At 47.6% G+C, this 22003-nt stretch overlaps 1 protein-coding gene across 2 annotated transcripts in view; it reads left to right on the top strand.

Annotated features, from left to right (window-relative positions):
* The window catches only part of LOC120917797 (solute carrier family 66 member 2-like), a 28608-nt gene extending 7120 nt beyond the window's left edge, over positions 1–21488 (top strand). For both annotated transcript variants that reach the window (XM_040329344.1, XM_040329345.1), the window contains exons 2-5: positions 6782–6988; positions 10087–10220; positions 13497–13713; positions 20447–21488. In XM_040329344.1, the coding sequence (XP_040185278.1) occupies positions 6798–6988; positions 10087–10220; positions 13497–13713; positions 20447–20621 (717 nt within the window). In that variant the 5' untranslated portion in view covers positions 6782–6797 and the 3' untranslated portion in view covers positions 20622–21488. The remainder of the gene's footprint in view (positions 1–6781; positions 6989–10086; positions 10221–13496; positions 13714–20446) is intronic.
* Positions 21489–22003: the final 515 nt, after the last annotated feature.

Genomic DNA, 22003 nt, shown 5'->3' with positions numbered 1-22003 from the left:
TCCACAGCTGTTCACCTACTGTACCCCAAACCCTCCGTCCCCTTCCCTCCACAGCTCTCCACCTACTGTACCCCAAACCCTACGTCCCCTTCCCTCCAAAGCTGTTCAGCTGTCTATTTACTGTACCCGACCCTCATTCTACTTCCCTCCACAGTCTTCAACCTACTGTACCCCAACCCCTCAGTACCCTTCCCTCCATATCTGTCCACTTACTATTCCCGGACCCCTTCGTCGCCTTCTCTCCACAGCTGTCCACTTACTGTACCCCGACCCCTCCAACCCCTACCCTCCACAGCTGTCTACCTACTATTCCTGACCCTTCCATTCCTTCCCTTCACTGCTGTCTACCTATTGTACCCCAACCCCCTCCATCCCCTTCCCCTTTCCTCCACAGCTGTCCATCTACTATACCATCCCCTTCCCCCCACAGCTGTCCATCTACTGTACCCCGACCCCTCATTCCCCTTCCTTCCACAATCTTCCATCTACTGTACCCAGACCTTTCCATTCTCTTCCCTCCACAGCCACCCACCTCCTGTACCCCGACCCCTTAGTCCCCTTCCATCCACAGCCATCCATTTACTGTACCCCAACCCCTCTGTCCTTGTCCCCCCACAGCCTTCCTCGTACTGTACCCCTACCCCTCTGTCACTTTACCTCCATAGCCGACCATCTACTGCCCCCCAACCCCTCTGTTCCCTTCCACCCATGGCTGCCCATCTACTGTACCCCGACCCTACTGTCCCCTTCTCTCCACAACTGACCATCTACTGAACCCCGACCCCTCCATCCCCAGAGTAGTTTGCTAGAAGATTAAAGAATGCAGAAACGGCAGTAACTTTTTTCTACCAATCACCATCCTTGTCTCATTCTGCTGTATATAGTTATTTGGTTTACCGTACATCATTCTCGCTCGCTGTATCACTTTATCACGTCTGCCTGTAATCCATTCTGCTGGCTGACACACAGGACAGGTCTGGGGACATGATGGATGTCTGCATATGTTTCCATAGGAGGTACACCGGGAATGGATTCTCGTATATTACTGTAAAGGGACACTGAACATCATTTTCAAATCTTTTTATTTAAAGCCCAATTGAACTTTCAGTTTAAATCAGCTAAATCCATTACAGGCGCATCAATACAAAAGATGAGCAAACAGCTTGAGTAGAAAAGCCGGTACCCTGTGCATGCTGTGGACAATTACTCTGTGTGGAAGCAGTCGTCTCTCTGCAGAGGTCCACAACACCCCTATGTGAGATGCAGCTAGAGTTCTCCAATCAGTGGAAGCTTTGCTGATTGGAGAGCTCTATGACTGCTGGACCTCTGCAGAGAGTCTGCTGCTTTTACACAGAGAACAAGGACGCCGCTCTGCAGCATGGTGGCAGAGATTAGAATTCTTTACTTGAAAGTGTTACAAAACATTTCCTCTGCAGCTGAGATGATCACACATTTCCTCATGAAAGAGGAAGTGTGTCTAGTGATAATTGTATACAGTTTATCTGGCTGATGTGGTACATACCATCAGGTTTATTGTTGGCTGTGTGTATCATATTATTAAAGGGGACCTGTCATGCATAGTAGACACAGGGCCAGATTCTGGTAGGGAGCGTGTATTTGTGAGCGGGTGTAATGTATCCTATTTACGCTACGCCTCCGCAACTTTGACAGGCAAGTGCATTATTCACAAAGCACTTGCTCTGTAAGTTGGGGCAGCATAGCGTAAATTGCCCGGCGTAAGCCCGCCTAATTCTAATGTGTAAGATGTGGGCGTGTTTTATGTAAAATCATCGTGACCCCACGTAAATGACGCTTTTTACGAACGGCGCATGCTCCAAATTAACCCGCAACTAGTCAATGCTTTCGAAGTGAATGTAAATTACGCACAGCCCTATTCGCGAACGACTTACGCAAACAACGTAATCGACGGAAAATTCGACGCTGGCCCGACGTCCATACTTAACATTGGCTACGCCTCATATAGCAGGGGTAACTTTACGCCGGAAAAAGCCTTACGTAAACGGCGTATCTGTACTGCGACAGCCGGGCGTACGTTCGTGAATAGCTGATTTACATATTCTAGGCGTAAATCGGCATACACGCCCCTAGCGGCCAGCGTAAATATGCAGTTAAGATACGACGGTGTAGGAGACTTAGGCCTCGTACAGACGAGAGGATATCCGTTGAAAACGGTCCGCCGGACCGTTTCCAGCGCATAAATCCTCTGGCGGATTTTGATCTGATGGTTGTACACACCATCAGATCAAAATCCCCGCGGAATACATCCGCGGTGACGTGGCCGCGACGATGATGCGGCGACGTGCGCGACCCTGGAAGGTAGATACTTCCACGCATGCGTCGAATCATTACGACGCATGCGAGGGATGGGAGCGGACGGACTTATCCGGTGAGTCTGTACAGACGACAGGATAAGTCCGAGGGACTGGATTCCAGCGGACAGATTTCTTAGCATGCTAAGAAATTTTTATCCGCTGGGAATCCGTCGAGTGGATTTTTATCCGCTGGGAAATGTCTGCTGGGCCGTACACACGACCGGATCTATCTGCTGGAACTGATCCGCGGATCAATCCCAGCGGATAGATCTGGTCGTCTGTACGAGGCCTTACACTGGTCGTATCTTAGCAATATTTAAGCGTATCTCAGCGGCGGGGATTCGGACTTACGACGGCGTATCTACTGATACGCCCGTCGTAAGTCTACCTGAATCTGGCCCAGAGGATTTTTCTGTCATAAGCTCCTGATCATTGCCCGACCCTTGTTCTTGTTAATTATTAGATCACGTTGTATGCAGAGTGTGGTGCACAGAGACAGGTTCTCTTAGGTTGGGGATTACAGCCATACTCAGGAAGGAGCAGCGCCCTTCCCTTCCCTCCTGTGCGCTGTGTAATGTGCCTCAGCTTGTCCTACCGATATGTGTCAGCCGTCCTGTACAGCTTACACAACCAGTTCTGAGAGCCGGAGCAACCGTACCATTGTCACCGTGTACCGGGTGATTGGGACGAGCCAGGGCGTGTGTACTGGCAATTAGACAGTCCACCATAATTATCACTATTATTATACATTATATAGCTCTGACATATACCGCAGCGCTGCACAGGGAACACTGAGCTCGTCACATCAGTCTCTGTACCAGAAGAGCTTACACTTCAATGCCCCCCCTCCACTCAGACATTAAGGCCCGGATTCCCAGAGGACTTACGACGGCGTAGCGCCATGTACGCCGTCGTAAGTCCGAATCCGACCCGTCGTATCTATGCGCCCGATTCTTAGAATCAGTAACGCATAGATATCCATTAGATCCGACAGGCGTAAGTCTCTTACGCCGTCGGATCTAAACTGCATTTTTTTTTGACCGCTAGGTGGCGCTTCCGTTGAATTTCGCGCTGAGTATGCAAATTAGCTAGATACGCGAATTCCCGAACGTACGCGCGGCCGACGCAGTAAAGTTACGACGTTTTTTTACAATGTTACACTTCCTCAATGACCAGATTGCAATATTTTAACTTTGTATCTACTACAGCCTCTTACCTTGTGACTTGCTACAAAGTTACAATGTTGCAGTCTGAACAGTGGGGGAGGGGAGATTGAGGAAATGATCGGACTGATGACATCATCTGAGCCTAGGCAAAACCAGTGACTGGAGTTGAAGGACGACTTTTTAATAATAAAGCCCTTATTTCCCCCCAATGTGATTTGTCATGCGATTTGACAGCTCAAAAATCGCATGACAAGTAGCACTCTATTTACGGCAATGGATCCGTTCAGTGCAAAAAGCGTTCCTGCACTTTTTTTCTGCGATTTCATTGCGACTTGCACTGACTTGTGTTAAATGAAGTCGTGAGCCGCAATCAAATTAGAGATCCAAAATTGCAGTGCTCTGCGGATTTGAAATTGTGCTGAAGTAGTGCGATTTTAACCACTTGCCGACCAGCCACCGCAGTTTTACTGCGGCAGGTTGGCTCGGCTGGGCAAATCGGCGTTACCTTATGATGCTTTTCGTTTTGGTCACTAGGGGCGTGGACACGCAGCGTGTACCCGGAGCCGATGCAAGTGCCCGGCGGGCGCGATGACCGACGGGCACCTGCGATCACGTGTGTAAACTCATAGATCGGAGATAGTTCAGCGTTCATACTTAGTATGAACACACGATCGCTCTACTCTCCTGTCCACACTGATCGCTCCACTCTCCTGTCCACGCTGATCGCTCCACTCTCCTGTCCACGCTGATCGCTCCACTCTCCTGTCCACGCTGATCGCTCCACTCTCCTGTCCACACTGATCGCTCCACTCTCCTGTCCGCACTGATCGCTCCACTCTCCTGTCCACACTGATCGCTCCACTCTCCTGTCCGCACTGATCGCTCCACTCTCCTGTCCACACTGATCGCTCCACTCTCCTGTCCACGCTGATCGCTCCACTCTCCTGTCCACACTGATCGCTCCACTCTCCTGTTCGCACTGATCGCTCCACTCTCCTGTCCAGAGACGTGACGCCTCATCTTATTATCTGCCATTATGTCGCCATTCCTGATCCCTTTCTTTTACTTTTTTCTTTTTCTGAGATTTGACCGATTTGAGGTTATATTTGCACCGACGCTCAGTGTGGGGGGGAACAAGGAGCGGGTTCAGGATTTTCCATGTCAGCGTGTTTGATGGATTAGAGAACAAGGCAAACAGGACATGGAAAAGGAGTCAGCGGCATCTTTCATCGAGCGAGCAGAAGCAGGATGCCACACACCCTCTGCCGCTGCGCTACACTGCCCGCGTGTCAGGAGGACACAATGCGCAGGGTTAACTCTTAGTGATGGGATTTAATTTCACTTCAACAATCTCGATTCACAAATGATCACACTATCATATTTCAGAAAAGCTCCACCTTTTTGCCCTGGATCACACCAGCTTTAACCACTTCAGCCCCGGAAGATTTGGCTGCTCAATGACCAGGCCAGTTTTTGCGATTCGGCACTGCGTCGCTTTAACTGACAATTGCACGGTCGTACGATGTTGTACCCAAACAAAACTGAAGTCCTTTTTTCCCCACAAATAGAGCTTTCTTTTGGCGGTATTTGCTCACCTCTGCGGTTTTAATTTTTTGCGCTATAAACAAAAGAAGAGCGACAATTTTGAAAAAAAAAAACACAATGGGCTAGATTCAGCAAGAATTTACGTTGGCGTATCTATTGAATTCAAAGCTGCGACGGCGTATCTTCTTTCTGTATTCAGAAAGCAAGATACGCCGAAATTAGGCTAAGATCCGACTGGCGTAAGTCTCTTACGCCGTCGTATCTTAGTTGCATATTTACGCTGGCCGCTAGGTGGCGCTTCCGTCGATTTCAGCGTAGAATATGCAAATGAGCTGGATACGCCAATTCAGAAACGTACGTGCGCCCGGCGGAATTTTTTACGTCGTTTGTGTAAGGCTTTTTCCGGCGTAACGTTGCTCCTGCTATATGAGGAGCAACCGATGTTAAGTATGGACGTCGGGCCAGCGTCGAATTTTGCGTCGTTTGCATAAGTCATTCGCGAATAGGGCTTTGCGTAAATTACGTCCACGTCGAAAGCATTGACTCTTTGCGACGTGATTAGGAGCATGCGCACTGGGATACGTTCACGGACGGCGCATGCGCTGTTTGTGAGAAACGTCATTTACGTGGGGTCATGTTTTATTTGCATAAAACACGCCCACCTCTTGACAATTTGAATTTGGCGCGCTTACGCCAGCAGATATACGCTACGCCGTTGCAACTTACGGAGCAAGTGCTTTGTGAATACTGCACTTGCCTCTCTAAATTGCGGCGGCGTAGCGTAAATAACATACGCTACGCCCGCACAAACTTACGGCGGGCTACCTGAATCTAGCCCAATTTCTTTTACTTTTTGCTATAATAAATATCTCACATTTTAAATAAAAAATAAATAAAAACATCCCCTCAGTTTAGGCTGATACATATTCTTCTACATATTTTTGGTAAAAGAAAATCGCAATAAGCATATATATATATTGGTTTGCGCAAAAGTTATCGCGTCTACAAAATAGGGGATAGATTTATGCAATTTTTATTATTATATTTTTTTAATAGTAATGGCAGCGATCTGCGATTTTTATCGGGACGGCGGACAAATTGGAGACTTTTGACACATTTTTTGGGACCTTTGACATGTATACGTAGAGCGATCAGTACTATAAAAATGCACGGATTACTATATAAATGTCAGTGGCAGGGAAAGGGCGTTAACACTAGGGGGCGATCAGGGGGTTAAATGTGTTCCCTAGTGTGTGTTCTAACTGTAGGGGGGATAGGACTGTTTAGGAGGAGAGACAGATCGGAGATAGTTCAGTGTTCATACTTAGTATGAACACACGATCTGTCTCTACTCCCCTAAGGCTCCATTCACACCTAGGCGTTTTGTCGCCTGTAGCGCAATGTTATTGCAGCCTGAAATACGCTGGAGGGGTGATTTAACATTGTCGGCTATGGAGATGGTTCACATCTCCACGCCGTACGCCGAAACGCCGTACGCCTGAAGCTCAAAACAAGTCCCGGACCCTTTTTTTCAGGTGGCTTTCGGCGTTCGGCATAGCCGACAATGTTAATCACCCCTCCGGCGTATGTTAGGCTTAAAAAACGCTGCGTTTTGTCGCGGCAAATCGCGGTAAAATATGCTGCGTTCAGGTGTGAATGCAGCCTAAAAGAACCGGGATCTGTGTGTTTACTAGACCCCTTGGTTTGACCAATGGTGGGGATTTTCTCTTCCCACAGGTGCTCCGTCTAGAGGATGATGGACGCGGATGGCGATGGCGGATGGCTCCTCCTCTCTTGGGTCTCGTCCTGTCTCATGGTGGTCGGAGGCATCGTCCCGTACATCCCCCAGTATCAGGAAATTAAGAGGACCTCCAACACAGAGGGCTTCTCCACCTGGGTCTGTCTGGTTCTGCTGGTGGCCAATATCCTCCGCATATTCTTCTGGTAGGTGGACAGCATTCCACTCAAAACTGAAAGATGAGGCTGTGAAGTCAGAAGTTAGCTCCACGCTGGGCAGAAATTAAGGGCCACACGGGGCTCTATAATCTGATGGCATTGTTGCTTTGGACATGCCTATATAATGTACCCAGGGTCACCATCAGGGGGGTACAGGCAGTACACCTGTAAGGGGCCCGGAGGTCCCCAGGGGTCTGGATGGCAACCCCCTTTTTTTTGTAAGGGACCCGGAGGGCCCCAGATGGCACCCCACCTTTTTTTTATAAAAAAAAAATATATATATTTTTTATATATTTTTATTTTTTGCTTTTATTAAAGGTCCCAGAGGTCCCCAGGGCCCCGATGGCAACCCCCCCTTTTTTTTAATAATAAATGTTTTTTTTATATATTTTTTGTATTTCTTTTTTCTTTTTTTAAAGGGCCCAGAGGTCCCCAGGGCCCAGATGGCAACCCCCCCCTTTTTTTTAAATAAAACAGTTTTTTTTAAAAAAAAATTAATATATTTTTTGTATTTCTTTTTCTTTTTATTAAAGGGCCTCTGGGGTCCTCAGGGCCCCGATGGCAACCCCCCCTTTTTTTTATAAAAATGTTTTTTTACATTTTTTTTCTATATTTTTTGTATTTCTTTTTTCTTTTTATTAAAGGGCCCAGAGGTCCCCAGGGCCCCGATGGCAACCCCCCCTTTTTTTTATAAAAAATATATATATATATATATTTTTTATATATTTGTATTTTTTGCTTTTATTAAAGGGCCCAGAGGTCCCCAGGGCCCCAATGGCAACCCCCCCTTTTTTTTTTATAAAAATGTTTTTTTACATTTTTTTAATATATTTTTTGTATTTCTTTTTTCTTTTTATTAAAGGGCCCAGAGATCCCCAGGGCCCTGAATGGCTACCCCCCCTTTTTTTTATATCCTTTTTTTGTAAGAGGTCCCCAGGGCAAACCCCCCCCTTTTTTTGTTCGTCAGCACCCAAAGTCAACCTGACCTCAATTCGTGGCACCCCCCCCCCCCCTTCTCAATTAGAGGCGGCGGCACCCCAACAAAGCCAAAAGAGGGAGTCTCACTCTTCTTGCTGCAGCATCATGGCACTGACTCCTAATAGCTTTCTTATAATGGAGGGAGACATGCAAACATCCACACAAAACTGAATAATAGGGGGGGGGGGGGTGCCAATAATCACATGGGAAGTAAAAATGAATCTCCAGAACCTGACAGAAGCTCCGACCTCCCCTGTGAGTAAAGACGCTTTGGCCGGAGTTCCACTTTAATCCCCACTCCACTTCTCCTCCTGGACGTCTTATCTCACAGCTGGAAATTTCCCAACCTTCAGCCGCCCTGCACGGTCACCTTTCCTCCAATTAGGACGCCATCGTCCCCTCCAGGGATGTTTTATTTCTAATTAATGCTCCGGCCACACATGGCAATTATTTATAGCGGAGTTGGGGGAAGTGAAGGGGATTTTTAATGATCTGATTGTTGCCGGGAAAGTCATTGGACCCAATTCCTGTAATTGTCATTTTTTTCTTTGAGCTCCTCAGATAACTCCAGTGGGATGAAATGTGCGTGGAATTAATGGGAGCGTCTCCGCTTCTCCTTGCAGTCCGGCTAATGGGACTTCCAGAATCACGACCCGTGTTAGAGAGGAGCAAACTGGCCAAATACCAATCTTCTCCAGCGCACCATTTGAATCCTCTGGGCCCCAAACCCTCTTCAGACTCCCATCTGGATACCCAAGGCTCCAAACTCTCCCAAGTCTCATAGTTGGACACCCTGGGCCCCAGCCATCGCTAATGCTCCAGTTGGAGACCTATAGACAGGCTCTCCAGACTCCAAATTGGATATGCTGGGCCCCAAACCCTCTCTGGGCCTCCAGTTGAATACCCAGGGCCGTAATTAGCCTCAGTTTCCCAGTTGGATACTCAGGGTCCCAACTGTCACCAGCCTCCCAGTTGAATACCTATAGCTTCAATCTTCTCCAGGCTCCCATCTGGATACCTTGGGCCACAAAACTTCTTTGGGTACTAGTTAGATATTTAGAGACCCAGCCCTCTACAGGCTCCCATTTGTACACCTTAGACCGTAGACCACAAACCCTCTCTGGACCCCAGATAGATACCTAGAACCCCATCCCTCTTCAGGCTCCCATCTGGATAATTTGGGCTGCAAATCCTCTGTGGGTCCCCAGTTAGATACCTAGAGGCCCAGCCCTCTCCAGGCTCCCATTTGGATACCTTAGGCCCCAAACCCTCTCTGGGCCTCCAGTTGAATACCCAGGGCTGTAATCTGCTCCAGTTTCCTAGTTGGATACTTAGGGTCCCAACTGTCACCAGCCTCCCAGTTGAATACCTATAGCCCCAACATTCTCCAGGCTTTCATCTGGATCCCTTGGGCTGCAAAACCTCTCTGGGTCCTAGTTAGATACTTAGAGACCCAGCCCTCTACAGGCTCCCATTTGGATACCTGCTTAGGCTGCAAACCCTCTCTGGGCCCCAGATATATACCTAGAGCCCCAACCTTCTCCAGGCTCCCATCTGGATACCTTGGGCTGCAAACCCTCTGTGGGTCCCCAGTTAGATACCTAGAGCCCCAGCCCTCTCCAGGCTCCCATTTGGATAACTTGGGCCGCAAACACTCTTTGGGATCCCAGTTAGATACATATGGTTAGATTCACATAGAGATACGACGGTGTATCTCCTGATACACCGTCGTATCTCAGAGTTGCGTCGGTTGTATCTATGCGACTGATTCATAGAATCAGTTACGCATATATATGCCTAAGATCTGACGGTGTAACTGTGTTACACCGTCGGATCTTAACTGCAATTTTAAAATGGCCGCTGGGGGCGTTCTCGCAGTGTGTTCGCCTGCACCACATCTGGTGCAGTGAGTTTTTGAAAAGTAGTGCATGGTGCAATTTCATCCTATTCAAATAAATGGGCTGAAAATTGCACTGCACTGAGTAGCACAGGGAGGCGGACTGCTTTCCTGTGCGATTCAGGTGTCAACCGGCCCTAAAAGATTACGCCTTTCCTGCTTATCTCAAAGTCTCTTGCTGCCTGCTGACCGCCATGTTTACTCTTCGCAGGTTTGGGAAATACTTTGAGTTCCCGCTACTACTTCAGAGTGTTCTCATGATCGGCGCCATGTTGGCCATTCTGAACCTGTGCTGCTCTACTCAGTCTTCAAACCGTGTTTCCACCAAACAACGCTCCTTTACAGGTGAGAGCCACTGACACCACAGGTGAACACAACAGTCAGGACGGAGAAGATCCAACTGACGGGGCCACCGAGATACAAAATCTATCTATACTGCCAGTCACATCAGTCTCTGCACCAGAAGAGCTTACACTCTAATGTCCCCCCACAGTCACACACTATTATTATTATACATTCTATAGCTCTGACATATACCGCACTGCTGTACAGAGAACACTGAGCCAGTCACATTAGTCTCTGTACCAATGGAGCTTACACTCTACAGTCACACACTATTACAAATGTACATAGCTCTGACATATACCATAGTGTGGCACAGGGAACACCGAGCCACTCACATCAGTCTCTGCAGCAGAGGAGCTTACACTCTAATGTCCCCCACATTCAAGTGTACTAAAGTGTTTCTGTATTCCAGTCATATAAGGTGAAGTTATTTCTGTTACAGTTGGATATTTGAGTCACTTTAGTAAATTGGTCCCATGTGATGGGAAGAACATACAGACTCCATGCAGATAGAGGGAAAGGATATAACTTGAACTACAGTGTAAGTCCCAGCTTGCTCTGGTTGCCTGAACACAGATTTTATCTGACATCAGATCATTTGTCCTTTGAGATATCGATGATGCGCTCTGCATTGACCGTTTATGGCCTCACCATATAAATCAGATGATCTGTGATAATAATGTTGGGTGAAGATTTTACTGGCGCATGACCTGGTGCCAGTGATGGAAAAATCTGTGATAAATCAGAACACAGAGGACTGTAAACGCTTTCACTACGCCCTACTCATCCGTCCGTGGAATGAGAGAGTGCATTCTTATAAACAACCCTCAATCACATGTTATCCATCTGTCTGTCCAACCCATCCCGTATTATCGTCTGTCTGTCCATCGATTCATCCCATCCCATGTTATCCATCTATCTATCTGTCCATCCATCCCATCCAATGTTATCCATCTATCTATCTGTCCATCCATCCCATCCCATGTTATCCATCTGTCTGTCCAACCCATCCGTATTATCCGTACACGTCGGCGTCATTGACGTTTTACGCCGAGAACTGGAGCATGCGTACTGGGCTATTTTAAGCCCGGCGCATGAGCAGTTCGTTAGAATCGGGGGCGCGCTTAATTTAAATAGAAGCCGCCCCCTTGGATTTACGCGGGGATACGCCGGGCCAAATACACTACGCCGCCCCAAACTACGGAGCAAGTGTTTGGGGAATACAGCACTTGCTCCTGTAGGTTGGGGCGGCGGAGTGTAAATGGCTTACGCGACCCCCGCCCAAAAACTACGGGAATATGGCCCATAATACTCACACACAGGTTGAACTGGACAGACTGATGACTTTATTCAACCTTACCATTTATATAACTTTATAACAGTTAAAGACCAAAAAACTCTAAAGAATACCCCGGACTTCAATACATTGTGCTGAGATGGCTGTATTTGTTCCCAAATATTGACGACATTTCTGAGAAACATAATCTTTTCTTCAGATTTTCAGATTTGTATAATCGGCTTGTGACGTGTGTGATTAGATCTCATTGAGAGCTGGTGGAGTCCAGAGTTCAGTGTTTCATGAAGCCCATCCACAGTGTTGGCTTTCCCCCAATATGCACGTCCCTCTGGAGCCCCCTGGTGGTGGTGGCAGTTATTTGTTACTTATATTTTTGTTGCTGATAACGAAATAAAAAAAATGAAACAATGATAAAAATAAAATGAAGTCTAAAATAATCTCTTTTAGATTTTCTTCCTCCTCTGAACTCTGCGATCTGGTCTGAGAGGAAGACAATATCTCTGTCACATGGCGTTTTATCTTTGCGAGTTATAGAAACAGGAAGTGGTGTTTTTTAGTTTGTAATTCTGTATATAACTTTTTTGTATTAATAAATGCTAAAGCGACCAAATAGCTAAATATTCAATTGAAATTCATATACGGGAACTAATTTGCCTTTTGGAATTCCTTTAATTCTGTTCAGCCAGTCTTGTGATACTGACCACTGCCACTCAGCATAGTTATTCATGACTGTGGGCCGGATTCATGTACAGCCGCGTATCTTTGTGCGGGCGTAACGTATCCTATTTACGTTACGCCTCCGCAACTTAGACAGGCAAGTGCTGTATTCTCAAAGCACTTGCTCCGTATGTTGCGGCGGCGTAGCGTAAATAGGCCGGCGTAAGCCCGCCTAATTCAAATGTTGAACAGGGGGGCGTGTTTTATGTAGATAACTTGTGACCCGACGTGATTGACGTTTTTCACGAACGGTGCATGCGCTGTCCGTAGACATATCCCAGTGTGCTTTGCTCCAAAGTACGCCGCAAGGCCGTATTGGTTTCGACGTGAACGTACATTACGTCCAGCCCCATTCACGGACGACTTCCGTAAACGACGTAAAATTTTCAAATTTCGTCGCGGGAACGACGGCCATACTTAACATTGGTACGCCGCATGTACGCCTCATATAGCAGGGGTAACTTTACGACGGGAAAAGCCTAACGTAAACGGCGTATCTGTACTGTGTCGGCCGAGCGTACGTTGGTGAATTCGCGTATCTAGCTGATTTACATATTTCTAAGCGTAAATCAGCGTACACGCCTCAAGCGGCCAGTGTAAATATGCAGTTAAGATCTGACGGCGTAAGAGACTTACGCCGGTCGGATCTAATACAAATCTATTCATAACTGATTCTAAGAATCAGGCGCATAGATACGACGGCACAACTCAGAGATACGACGGCGTATCTGGAGATACGCCGTCGTATCTCCTTTGTGAATCCGGGCCTGTGGCTTTTATACTGTTTATTCATCACAAACTTGCTCATTATGGGAGTACAGTGACCTCAGTTGCCCTGGGATTCTTTCAGTAGTAATAATGAAATATCCGCCATCTGGGGAGGTTTTCTCCACCCGCGCGGTGCTCCATTTATCACGCTCTAAGCGCCATACACTGACAGACTTCTCACTGTTTGCCAATTCACTGATTAGATTGAGGGAGGAGATCAGAACATATATAAACATGATCAAGGCATACACACCTCATGCAGATGGTGTTTCATTCAGACCCAGGGTCCCAGTGCTGCAAGGCAGAAATACTAACCACTAAGCTACCATGTAATGTCTTCTTTTTTTTACTTCCAGGGTGACAGGTGCTCCGCAGAGGCGGAGCCAATGTTTGAGGCTCCGCCTCCGCGGAGCACCTGTCACGTTTCATTGGTCGCTGTGACAGATACTTTGATCTGGTGATGTCACACTGACAGTGTTTGTGATTCGTTGCAGATTTCCAGCAGAAGGACTTCTGGAATTGGAGCAGGTTTGAGGATTATGTGCAATTCTGCCTGGCGTTGGTGGTGTGCGGCGCTATTGTCACCTACGTCCTCATTGATGTCCCCGTCTTCATGGAGGGAGTTGGCCTGCTGGCTCTGATGACGGAGGCGATGCTAGGACTCCCCCAGTTCCTGCAGAACAGGAAGAACCAATCTACCCGGGGGATGAGGTAACATTGCACAACAACATCCCTCCAGCTTATGTGACCGACATTTTCAGCCAGACCCTGGGAACAGGGAGTTATGGGAAAGGAATAATATCCCCCAAATAGGGGCAGAAATGATACACCCCCCCCCCCCCCCAATTGGAAGCTGGTAGGATACTCCCTATTGAGGACAAGAAGGATATCACTTACTGGGGGCAGGAAGGATACATCCCTAGGTACACAGGAAGGATATTTCCCAGTGGGGGCAGAAAGGATACCTTCCCTTGGAGACAGGAATTATACCCCCCCCCCATTAAAAGCAGGAAGATACCACCCTAGAGGCACAAGAAGGATACTACCCTAGTGGCACAGAAAGATATTCCACAGTGGGGGCAGGAAGGATACTCCCTAGTGGTGAAGGAAGGACAACATATAGTGGCACTGAAAGGATATTCCCCAGTGGGGGTAGAAAAGATACCCCCCAGTGGGTAAGGAAGGATAACCTATAGAGGGACTGAAAGGATATTCCCCAGTGGGGGCAGGAAGGATACTCCCTAGTGGTGAAGGAAGGACAACCTATAGTGGGACTGAAAGGATATTCCCCAGTGGGGGTAGGAAAGATACCCCCCAGTGGGTAAGGAAGGATAACCTATAGAGGGACTGAAAGGATATTCCCCGGTGGGGGCAGGAAGGATACTCCCTAGTGGGAAAGGAAGGATAATCTTTAGTGGGACAAAAATGATATCGCCCAGTGGGGCAGTGGGGGCAGGAAGGATACCACCTAGTGTAGAAGAAATAAAATATTTCTAGAAGGGGGGAAGGAAGCATATTCCCCAGTGGGTGTAGGAAAGATACCCCCTAGTGGTGAAGGAAGGATAACCTTTAGTGGCACAGAAAGGATATTCCCCAGTGGGGGTAGTAAGGATACCCCCTAGTGGTAAAGAAAGGATAACCTATAGTGGGACTGAAAGGATATTCCCCAGTGAGGACAGGTAGGATACCACCTAGCGGGGAAGAAAAAATATCTTCCTAGAAGGTGGAAAGGAAGGATATCATCGCAGTGGGGTCCGAAAACATATCCCCCCTAGTGGGGCTGGAGGACTTCCTGGTGCAGGAAAGAAGGATGTCCTTTCAGTGAGGCATGAAGAATATCCTCACAGAGGGGGCAGGAAGGATATCCCCCTAATGAACCAGGAAGGTACCCACCCTAGTGTGACAGGAAGGATTTCCACCAAGAGGGACAGGAAGTATATTTTCCAAGTGGGGGCAAGAGGGATATCCCACAGTGGGGCAGGAAGGATTTTGAAAAAGTGAAGAAAGGGAATTCCCCCACCGGGCCAGGAAGGATATCCCCCTAGTGGAACATGAAGGATTTCCAAAAAGTGAGGAGAGAAGGCTATTCTGTCAGTGGGGTAGGAAGGATATCCCCCTTGTGGGACAGGAAGGCTCTCCCCCCGGGGGGCAAGAAGGTTATCCCACCAGTGGGGCATAAAGGGTTCCCCCTAGTGGGGGTAAAAAGGATATCTCCTTAGCGGAGAAAGAAAAATATTCCCCAGAGAGTGTAGGAAGGATACCCCCTCAGAGAGAACAGTAGATACCCCCTATTGGGGCACGCAGAATATACCCCCTTTCCCTGGCATTCAGCTCAGTGTAGACAGCTCCAGAAAACTGAAATTTCAGCTCCCCTGTCGCAGACTGGTATCCCGCAGGGAAGAACGTTACACTCCATCTTTACTCTGTCCCCGTCTGTATTTGCCCCAGGAAAGGCGCAGAGCCCCGTCCTGGCATATTGGGCATTTTGTCTGGTGATGCGGAGTCCTCCCACCAGAGACAGGCGGCGGAGTTTCCCCCCCCCCCCCCCCCCAGACACAATTAGGAAAAGCTGCAGACAGAAATAATCAGTATAAACCCCCCATAGCCGATTCCTAGCCGCCGGAGCCCATCCATTGTGTCCAAGGAAAACATTCTCCAGATGCAGAGAACACAAATGACATCATTTGTTACCTCCCGCTCCGGGCGGATCTCCGCCACCAACCGGTAATAAATGGGGTCTGCAGAACAGAACTAAGAATATAGAATTACTCTGGAGCGGGCAGCTGGGGCCGCCATGCATTCAAATTAAAGCAGGCCTCCAGGCAGAACAGGAAGTTTGTAATCATTAAAAAAAATCCTGACTGCCAGAACTCTGTCTTTATATCAGTTTCCCACAGTAGAAATGAGCGGTGATTTTTGTTAGTGTGACATGTTTCAGGCACCGGGGGCATTGTCTGGCAAACTTATGGAAACAGAAATCCAGCTGTATCATGATGCTTGTTCACAGTCTATTGGGCAGGCTGGAGGTGAGGCCGTGACACAGGAAGCCGCTCTATTGAATGATGGTGTCACCCTCTCAGTTCTGCATCATGTCTGCAGAAGCACAAGGTTCCCTATTATGCAGAATGCACCTCAGCCGTGTGTTTCGCTGTCCAGCAGGAGTTCCCCTTTAGCGTCGCGAGCCGCGTCCCGCCGGGGATACTTTGAGATCCGTCAGCACCGAAAACTGCACAATGTCATTACCAAGCTGGGAGCAGAAATCATTATTTTTCCTTCTGCTGAGAAAGTCATTAATGATTTCTGGAGGGGAAACCCGCTGAATAAACACCGGCCCATTACAATCACTTTGATTTAACTCCGCCCGCCAACGAGGAGGAATGCGGAGGGCAGCCAGCGCGACGGTTATGTTTAATACATGATGGAGGGCGATGAGAGGCGTTAGGGGGGATCGGGGGGAAATCCTCATTTAAAGCGACAGATGCCTCTATATTCCGAAGATTGGGATGGTTTTCCGTCAATTTTATTTTCCTTCTTTTTTTGAATCCTGAGTAATTTTCTCCGTAAATCCCCCCCAATCCCAGAGCGTTTTTGTCGGTAATATCTAATTTCCGCGAGTTATACCTTTAAGGCGTCGTGTACACGGAATGTTTTTACAACCTCACCTGAACGATTTGACTTGACAGATAATAACCCACGTTTAAAACGTCCGTTTTGCCGCGTTTACATGCCGCGTTTGGAAGCGTTTTTAACCACTTAAGGACCGAGCCTCTTTTTCAGATATGTTGTTTACAAGCGAAAAACATTTTTTTTTGCTGGAAAATTACGTGGGAACCCCAAACATTATGGGCCAGATTCAGGTACGACTTACGCCGACGTATCTTCTTATACGCCGCGTAAGTCCACAGATTCGCCGTCGTATCTATGCGCCGTATTCTTGAAACCAGATACGCCTGAATTCTGGCTCCATCCGACCGACGTAAGTCTCCTACGCCGTCGTATCTTGGGTGCATATTTACGCTGGCCGCTAGGGGCGCTTCCATTGATTTACGCGTCAAATATGTAAATGACCTAGATACGACGGTTCACGAACGTACTTGCGCCCGTCGCAGTAAGCTATGTCGTTTACATAAGGCGTACATCCGGCATAAAGTTATCCCTCATAAAGCAGGGGTAAGTCATGTTAGAATATGGACGTCGGAACAGCCGTCGGATTTTACGTCGTTTACGTAAGTCGTACGTGAATGGGGCTGGGCGTAGGTTACGTTCACGTCATACGCATTGAGCCGTTGTATCTTAGGGAGTATATGCGACGTGATTCTGAGCATGCACACGCATGCGCCGTTCGTTCGGCCATTCATTTACATGGGGTCACGGTTAATTTTAATACAACACGCCCACTACCTTCCTACTTTGAATTAGGCGGGCTTACGCCGGCCCATTTACGTTACGCTGGCGAGTGCTTTGTGAATACTGCTCTTGCCTCTCAGAGTTACGTCGGCGTAGCGCATATGAGATGCGCTACGCCGGCACAAAGATGCGCCGAGCTACCTGAATCTGGCCCTATAATTTTTTTTTCTAGCATCCTAGAGAATAAAATGGCGGTCATTGTCATACTTTATGTCGCACCGTATTTGCACAGCGGTCATAGAAGGGCACTTTTTTGGGAAAAAATTTACTTTTTTGAATGAAAAAATAAGACAACAGTAAATTTAACCCAATTTTTTTTTATATCGTGAAAGACAATGTTACGCCAAGTAAATTGATACCCAACATGTCACGCTTCAAAAATGCGCCCGCTCGTGCAATGGCGACAAACTTTTGCCCTTTAAAATCTCCATAGGTGACGTTTAAAAAATTCTACAGGTTGCACGTTTTGAGTTACAGAGGAGTTCTAGGGCTAGAATTATTGCTCTCGCTCTAACGATCGTGGCAATACCTCACATGTAGTTTGAACACCGTTTTCAAATGCCAGCGCTACTCATGTATACATTTGCTTCTGCGTGCAAGCTCGTCGGGACGGGGCGATTTAATTTTTTATTTTTTCTTATTTATTTTACTTTATTTTATTTATTTAGACACAGTTTTAAAAAATAAATAAAAATTTGGGTCACTTTCCTATTTCAAGGAATGTAAACATCCCTTGCAATAGAAAAAAGCATGACAGGCCCTCTTAAATATGAGATCTGGGGTCAAAAAGACTCTGTGAATGAATGACATGGTTGTGTGGGTGGAGTCCTGCACAGTTTTTTAAATTGTGACAGCGGGTATGGGGAAAAAAATCGCCCGTCAGCTGTACTGTTACAGCCTGGCAATACTAAGCCACTGCATTACCATTAGCGGCAGCGTTTTCAGCCTGCCGTGTGCGCATTGGCTGCAGATTTATCCAATTAAAACAGACGTATCTGTAAACAGTTTTAGTGAGAAACATAATAAATAGAAAATAAATGTAAAAAAAACAATTCCGGCCCCTTTTATCCTGTGGCTGCATTGGCCATATTTTGCATTATATCTCTGGTTTCTGGGTAAATGTTGAAGCTAGGCGTGGCTCTCCCACCCCGCCCTCATTGTTATTAAAGCCCACCCCTGAGCTTCCAATTATATATATTTTTTTATCACTAGGCCCCACCCCCATATTGTGAGTTTTTTTTATCAATCCTACAGAAGGCAGCAGTGCTTTGAAGGGGGCGAGGGACACTATGAAAATGTACATGATTCTTGTATGTCTTGGGGGCCCAACTTCCCCCTTACCAAGTTCTGCCATTCTAGTATACAGTATGCCTGGGGTGGTGGTGTTCACAGAGAGTCTCATAGTTTTCTAGAACAAGGACAGCGTTATCTCAGGTGACCTCTTCACATAGAAATTGTTTATTGAGAATATCCTTGATATAGAAGTTCAGTTTCACACTTTCGGAGTGTGGGGGATCCTGCTGCAACCCCTGAGCCCACCCTGCCGGGCCCCGTACCCTTCATATCCTTCAAACACAACACAGCCAGATGGCAGCATGATCGCCTCTGGCCCCAGGGCCTCTGTGTGGACAGACCTACTCTAGCTGGATGATGGATGATCCTGTCAGTAGCAGAGGTGGTGAAAATGTGCGGTCACTGAGGTGGGAGACTGGTGAAGGTGACGGATGATGGAGACAAATGGACTCTCCTAGAGAGAAATGGAGCGCGCAGAGCGATATTACAGAGTGCCGTAATGAAGTCCCCCAGACACGGGGCCACCAGGGGGAAAACATAGGGTCCCATCCAACCTCACCATTTATAGATGGCGCCAGAAATTTCACTGTCTCCTGTAGTATGTACAAAGTCTCTGCCCATCTCCTGTACCACGTCTACAGTCTCTGACTGTCTCCTGTAAGATGTCTGCAGTCTCTGCCCATCTCCTGTACCATGTCTGCAGTCTCTGACTGTCTCCTGTAAGATTTCTGCAGTCTCTGACCATCTCCTGTACCATGTCTGCAGTCTCTGACTGTCTCCTGTAAGATGTCTGCAGTCTCTGACCATCTCCTGTACTATATCTGCAGTCTCTGACCATCTCCTGTACCACGTCTGCAGTCTCTGACCATCTTCTGTAGTATGTCTGCAGTCTCTGACCATCTCCTGTACTATGTCTGCAGTCTCTGACTATCTCCTGTAATATGTCTGCAGTCTCTGACCATCTCCTGTACCACGTCTGCAGTCTCTGGCCATCTCCTGTACTATGTCTGCAGTCTCTGACCATCTCCTGTAGTATGTCTGCAATCTCTGACAATCTCCTGTAGTATATCTGCAGTGTCTGACCATCTCCTGTATCATGTCTGCAGTCTCTGACTATCTCCTGTAATATATCTGCAGTCTCTGACCATCTCCTGTACCACGTCTTCAGTCTCTGACCATCTCCTGTAATATGTCTGCAGTCTCTGACCATCTCCTGTACTATGTCTGCAGTCTCTGCACATCTCCTGTAGTATGTCTGCAGTCTCTGACCATCTCCTGTAGTATGTCTGCAGTCTCTGACCATCTCCTCTATTATGTATTCAGTCTCTGACTGTCTCCTGTAGTATGTCTGCAGTCTCTGACCATATCCTGTATTATGTCTGCAGTCGCAGACCGTCTCCTGTAGTATGTCTTCAATCTTTGACCATCTCCTGTACTATGTCTCTGACCATCTCCTGTACTATGTCTCTGACCATCTCCTGTAGTATGTGTGTGCCCTTCTAGGAATGTCAGGGGCCATCGTTGGGGCCCCCCCCCCCCCCTATATCTAGCAGGTTGATTCCCAATGCTGGTATACCTCACATTCGTGCAGGGAAGGGACATAAAGGATGCAGAAATCTGGCTGTCTGTACCAAATGGAATGTTAGTAGGACTGGTGGGATCCCCAGGTTTAGGGGCCCCCTGTATTCCCCCCCCCCCCCCCCAGAATTTTCTGTCTGTAATTCCCGCTCTGCTCTCTCCTCAGTGTGAAGATGGTTCTGCTCTGGATGGCCGGTGATTGCTTCAAGACCACCTACTTCATCATAAAGGAGACCCCCGCCCAATTCTGGCTGTGCGGGGCCCTGCAGATCGGTCTGGACATGGCGATCCTCTCTCAGGTGTATCACTATAAGCAGACAACTCACACCAAATTCGGGTGACCGCTCAGCCAATCACAAGCAGCAAAGAAAATGACTTTGTACTGCCCGCCATGTCATCCCTGAGACTTCCTTCTGCTGGAGAACCACAAATACCAGCCGGCCTTGGCAGCTGGAGGCCAAGATCTGAGATTTCCCAACTCTTGGGGGTCCACGGATGGTCCATACATGAAGTATTAAGACACCGCCATTGACACGGGAACAAAGATCTATGTGTGACATCTCCACGGCCTATGTCAGCCTCTCTCCACGCTCCAGCCTCCTGACCTCCACCTCTCACAGGTCTCAGTGTTGTGGAGCAGATGGAGGCAGTATAGACGTATGGAAAATATGATTTTTTTTTGTACCTTCTATTTAATTTCTGTCTCTGAGCTGCATGAAGTCAGTACTGTGAGCACTGCATGCTTAGGCGTGTGCAGGGGGTGTGCCAGGTGTGCCTGGGCACACCCTAATCACTGTGCATTGCCAATTCCCCCTACTGCCCAGGGTTTCCTCAATGCTTTGCCCCCCACAGTACTACTGGTTTCTTTCCTCTCCTCTCCCCCAGGCTGTTACAGGGGTTTTCTCAGGATGGAGAGCAGGGGAAGGGGCTAGCCAATGGGTGCTCAACCTGTGGCCCTCCAGCTGTTGCGGAACTCCAAGTCCTATGAGATATTGCAAGCTGCGGTCAGTTACAAGCATGACTCCCAAAGGCAGAGGAATGATGGGACTGTAGTTTCCGCAACAACTTGAGGGCCACAGGTTGAGCACCCACGGGCTAGTCAATATGTCATTTACTGGCCCCTTCCTTTTCTTTTTTTTCCCCATATTCATTCTTTATTCATTTTTTTTTTCCAATATTAACACTTCATTAAAAATAAGGAAATAGAATCGGCCCCTTCCTTCTTTAAATGAACATAGTGAACACACTCGCTCTCTGTGTTCATTCATAGCTGAAGCATATTCAACTGTGATTACTATGCTTCAATTTGTGAATGAACAGGAAGCTGCTCGGCACAGAGCTCCTCCCACTCATTCCCTGTGCAGTGCAGCTGAGGCTGCAGAGAAAAGGGCGTGTATTTGAGCTTTGGGGTGCACACCCCTATGACAGCAGGGAACTGTCCAGCATGAAGGTACAGGAGGAGTGTAGTGTTACAATATCAGTTATGATTGGATGATTATTTGTATCAAGTATTGTTTCTGATTGGAGGGGTATTTGTGATTGGAGGGATCTCTGTTTGAACAGAGCGATTTCTGTGATTGTAGGGATCTCTGTGTGATTGGAAGGATCTATGTATGATTGGAATGAGTTCTGTGATTGGACAGATTTGTGTGTGCTTGGAGGGATCTCTGTGCTTGGAGGGATCTCTGTGATTGGAGGGATCTCTGTGATTGGAGGGATCTCT

Source organism: Rana temporaria, chromosome 11, assembly GCF_905171775.1.
Source record: "Rana temporaria chromosome 11, aRanTem1.1, whole genome shotgun sequence".
Lineage (NCBI taxonomy): Eukaryota > Metazoa > Chordata > Amphibia > Anura > Ranidae > Rana > Rana temporaria.
The sequence above is the reverse complement of the archived record's forward strand: the minus strand, read 5'-3'. Positions and strand labels throughout refer to the sequence as shown.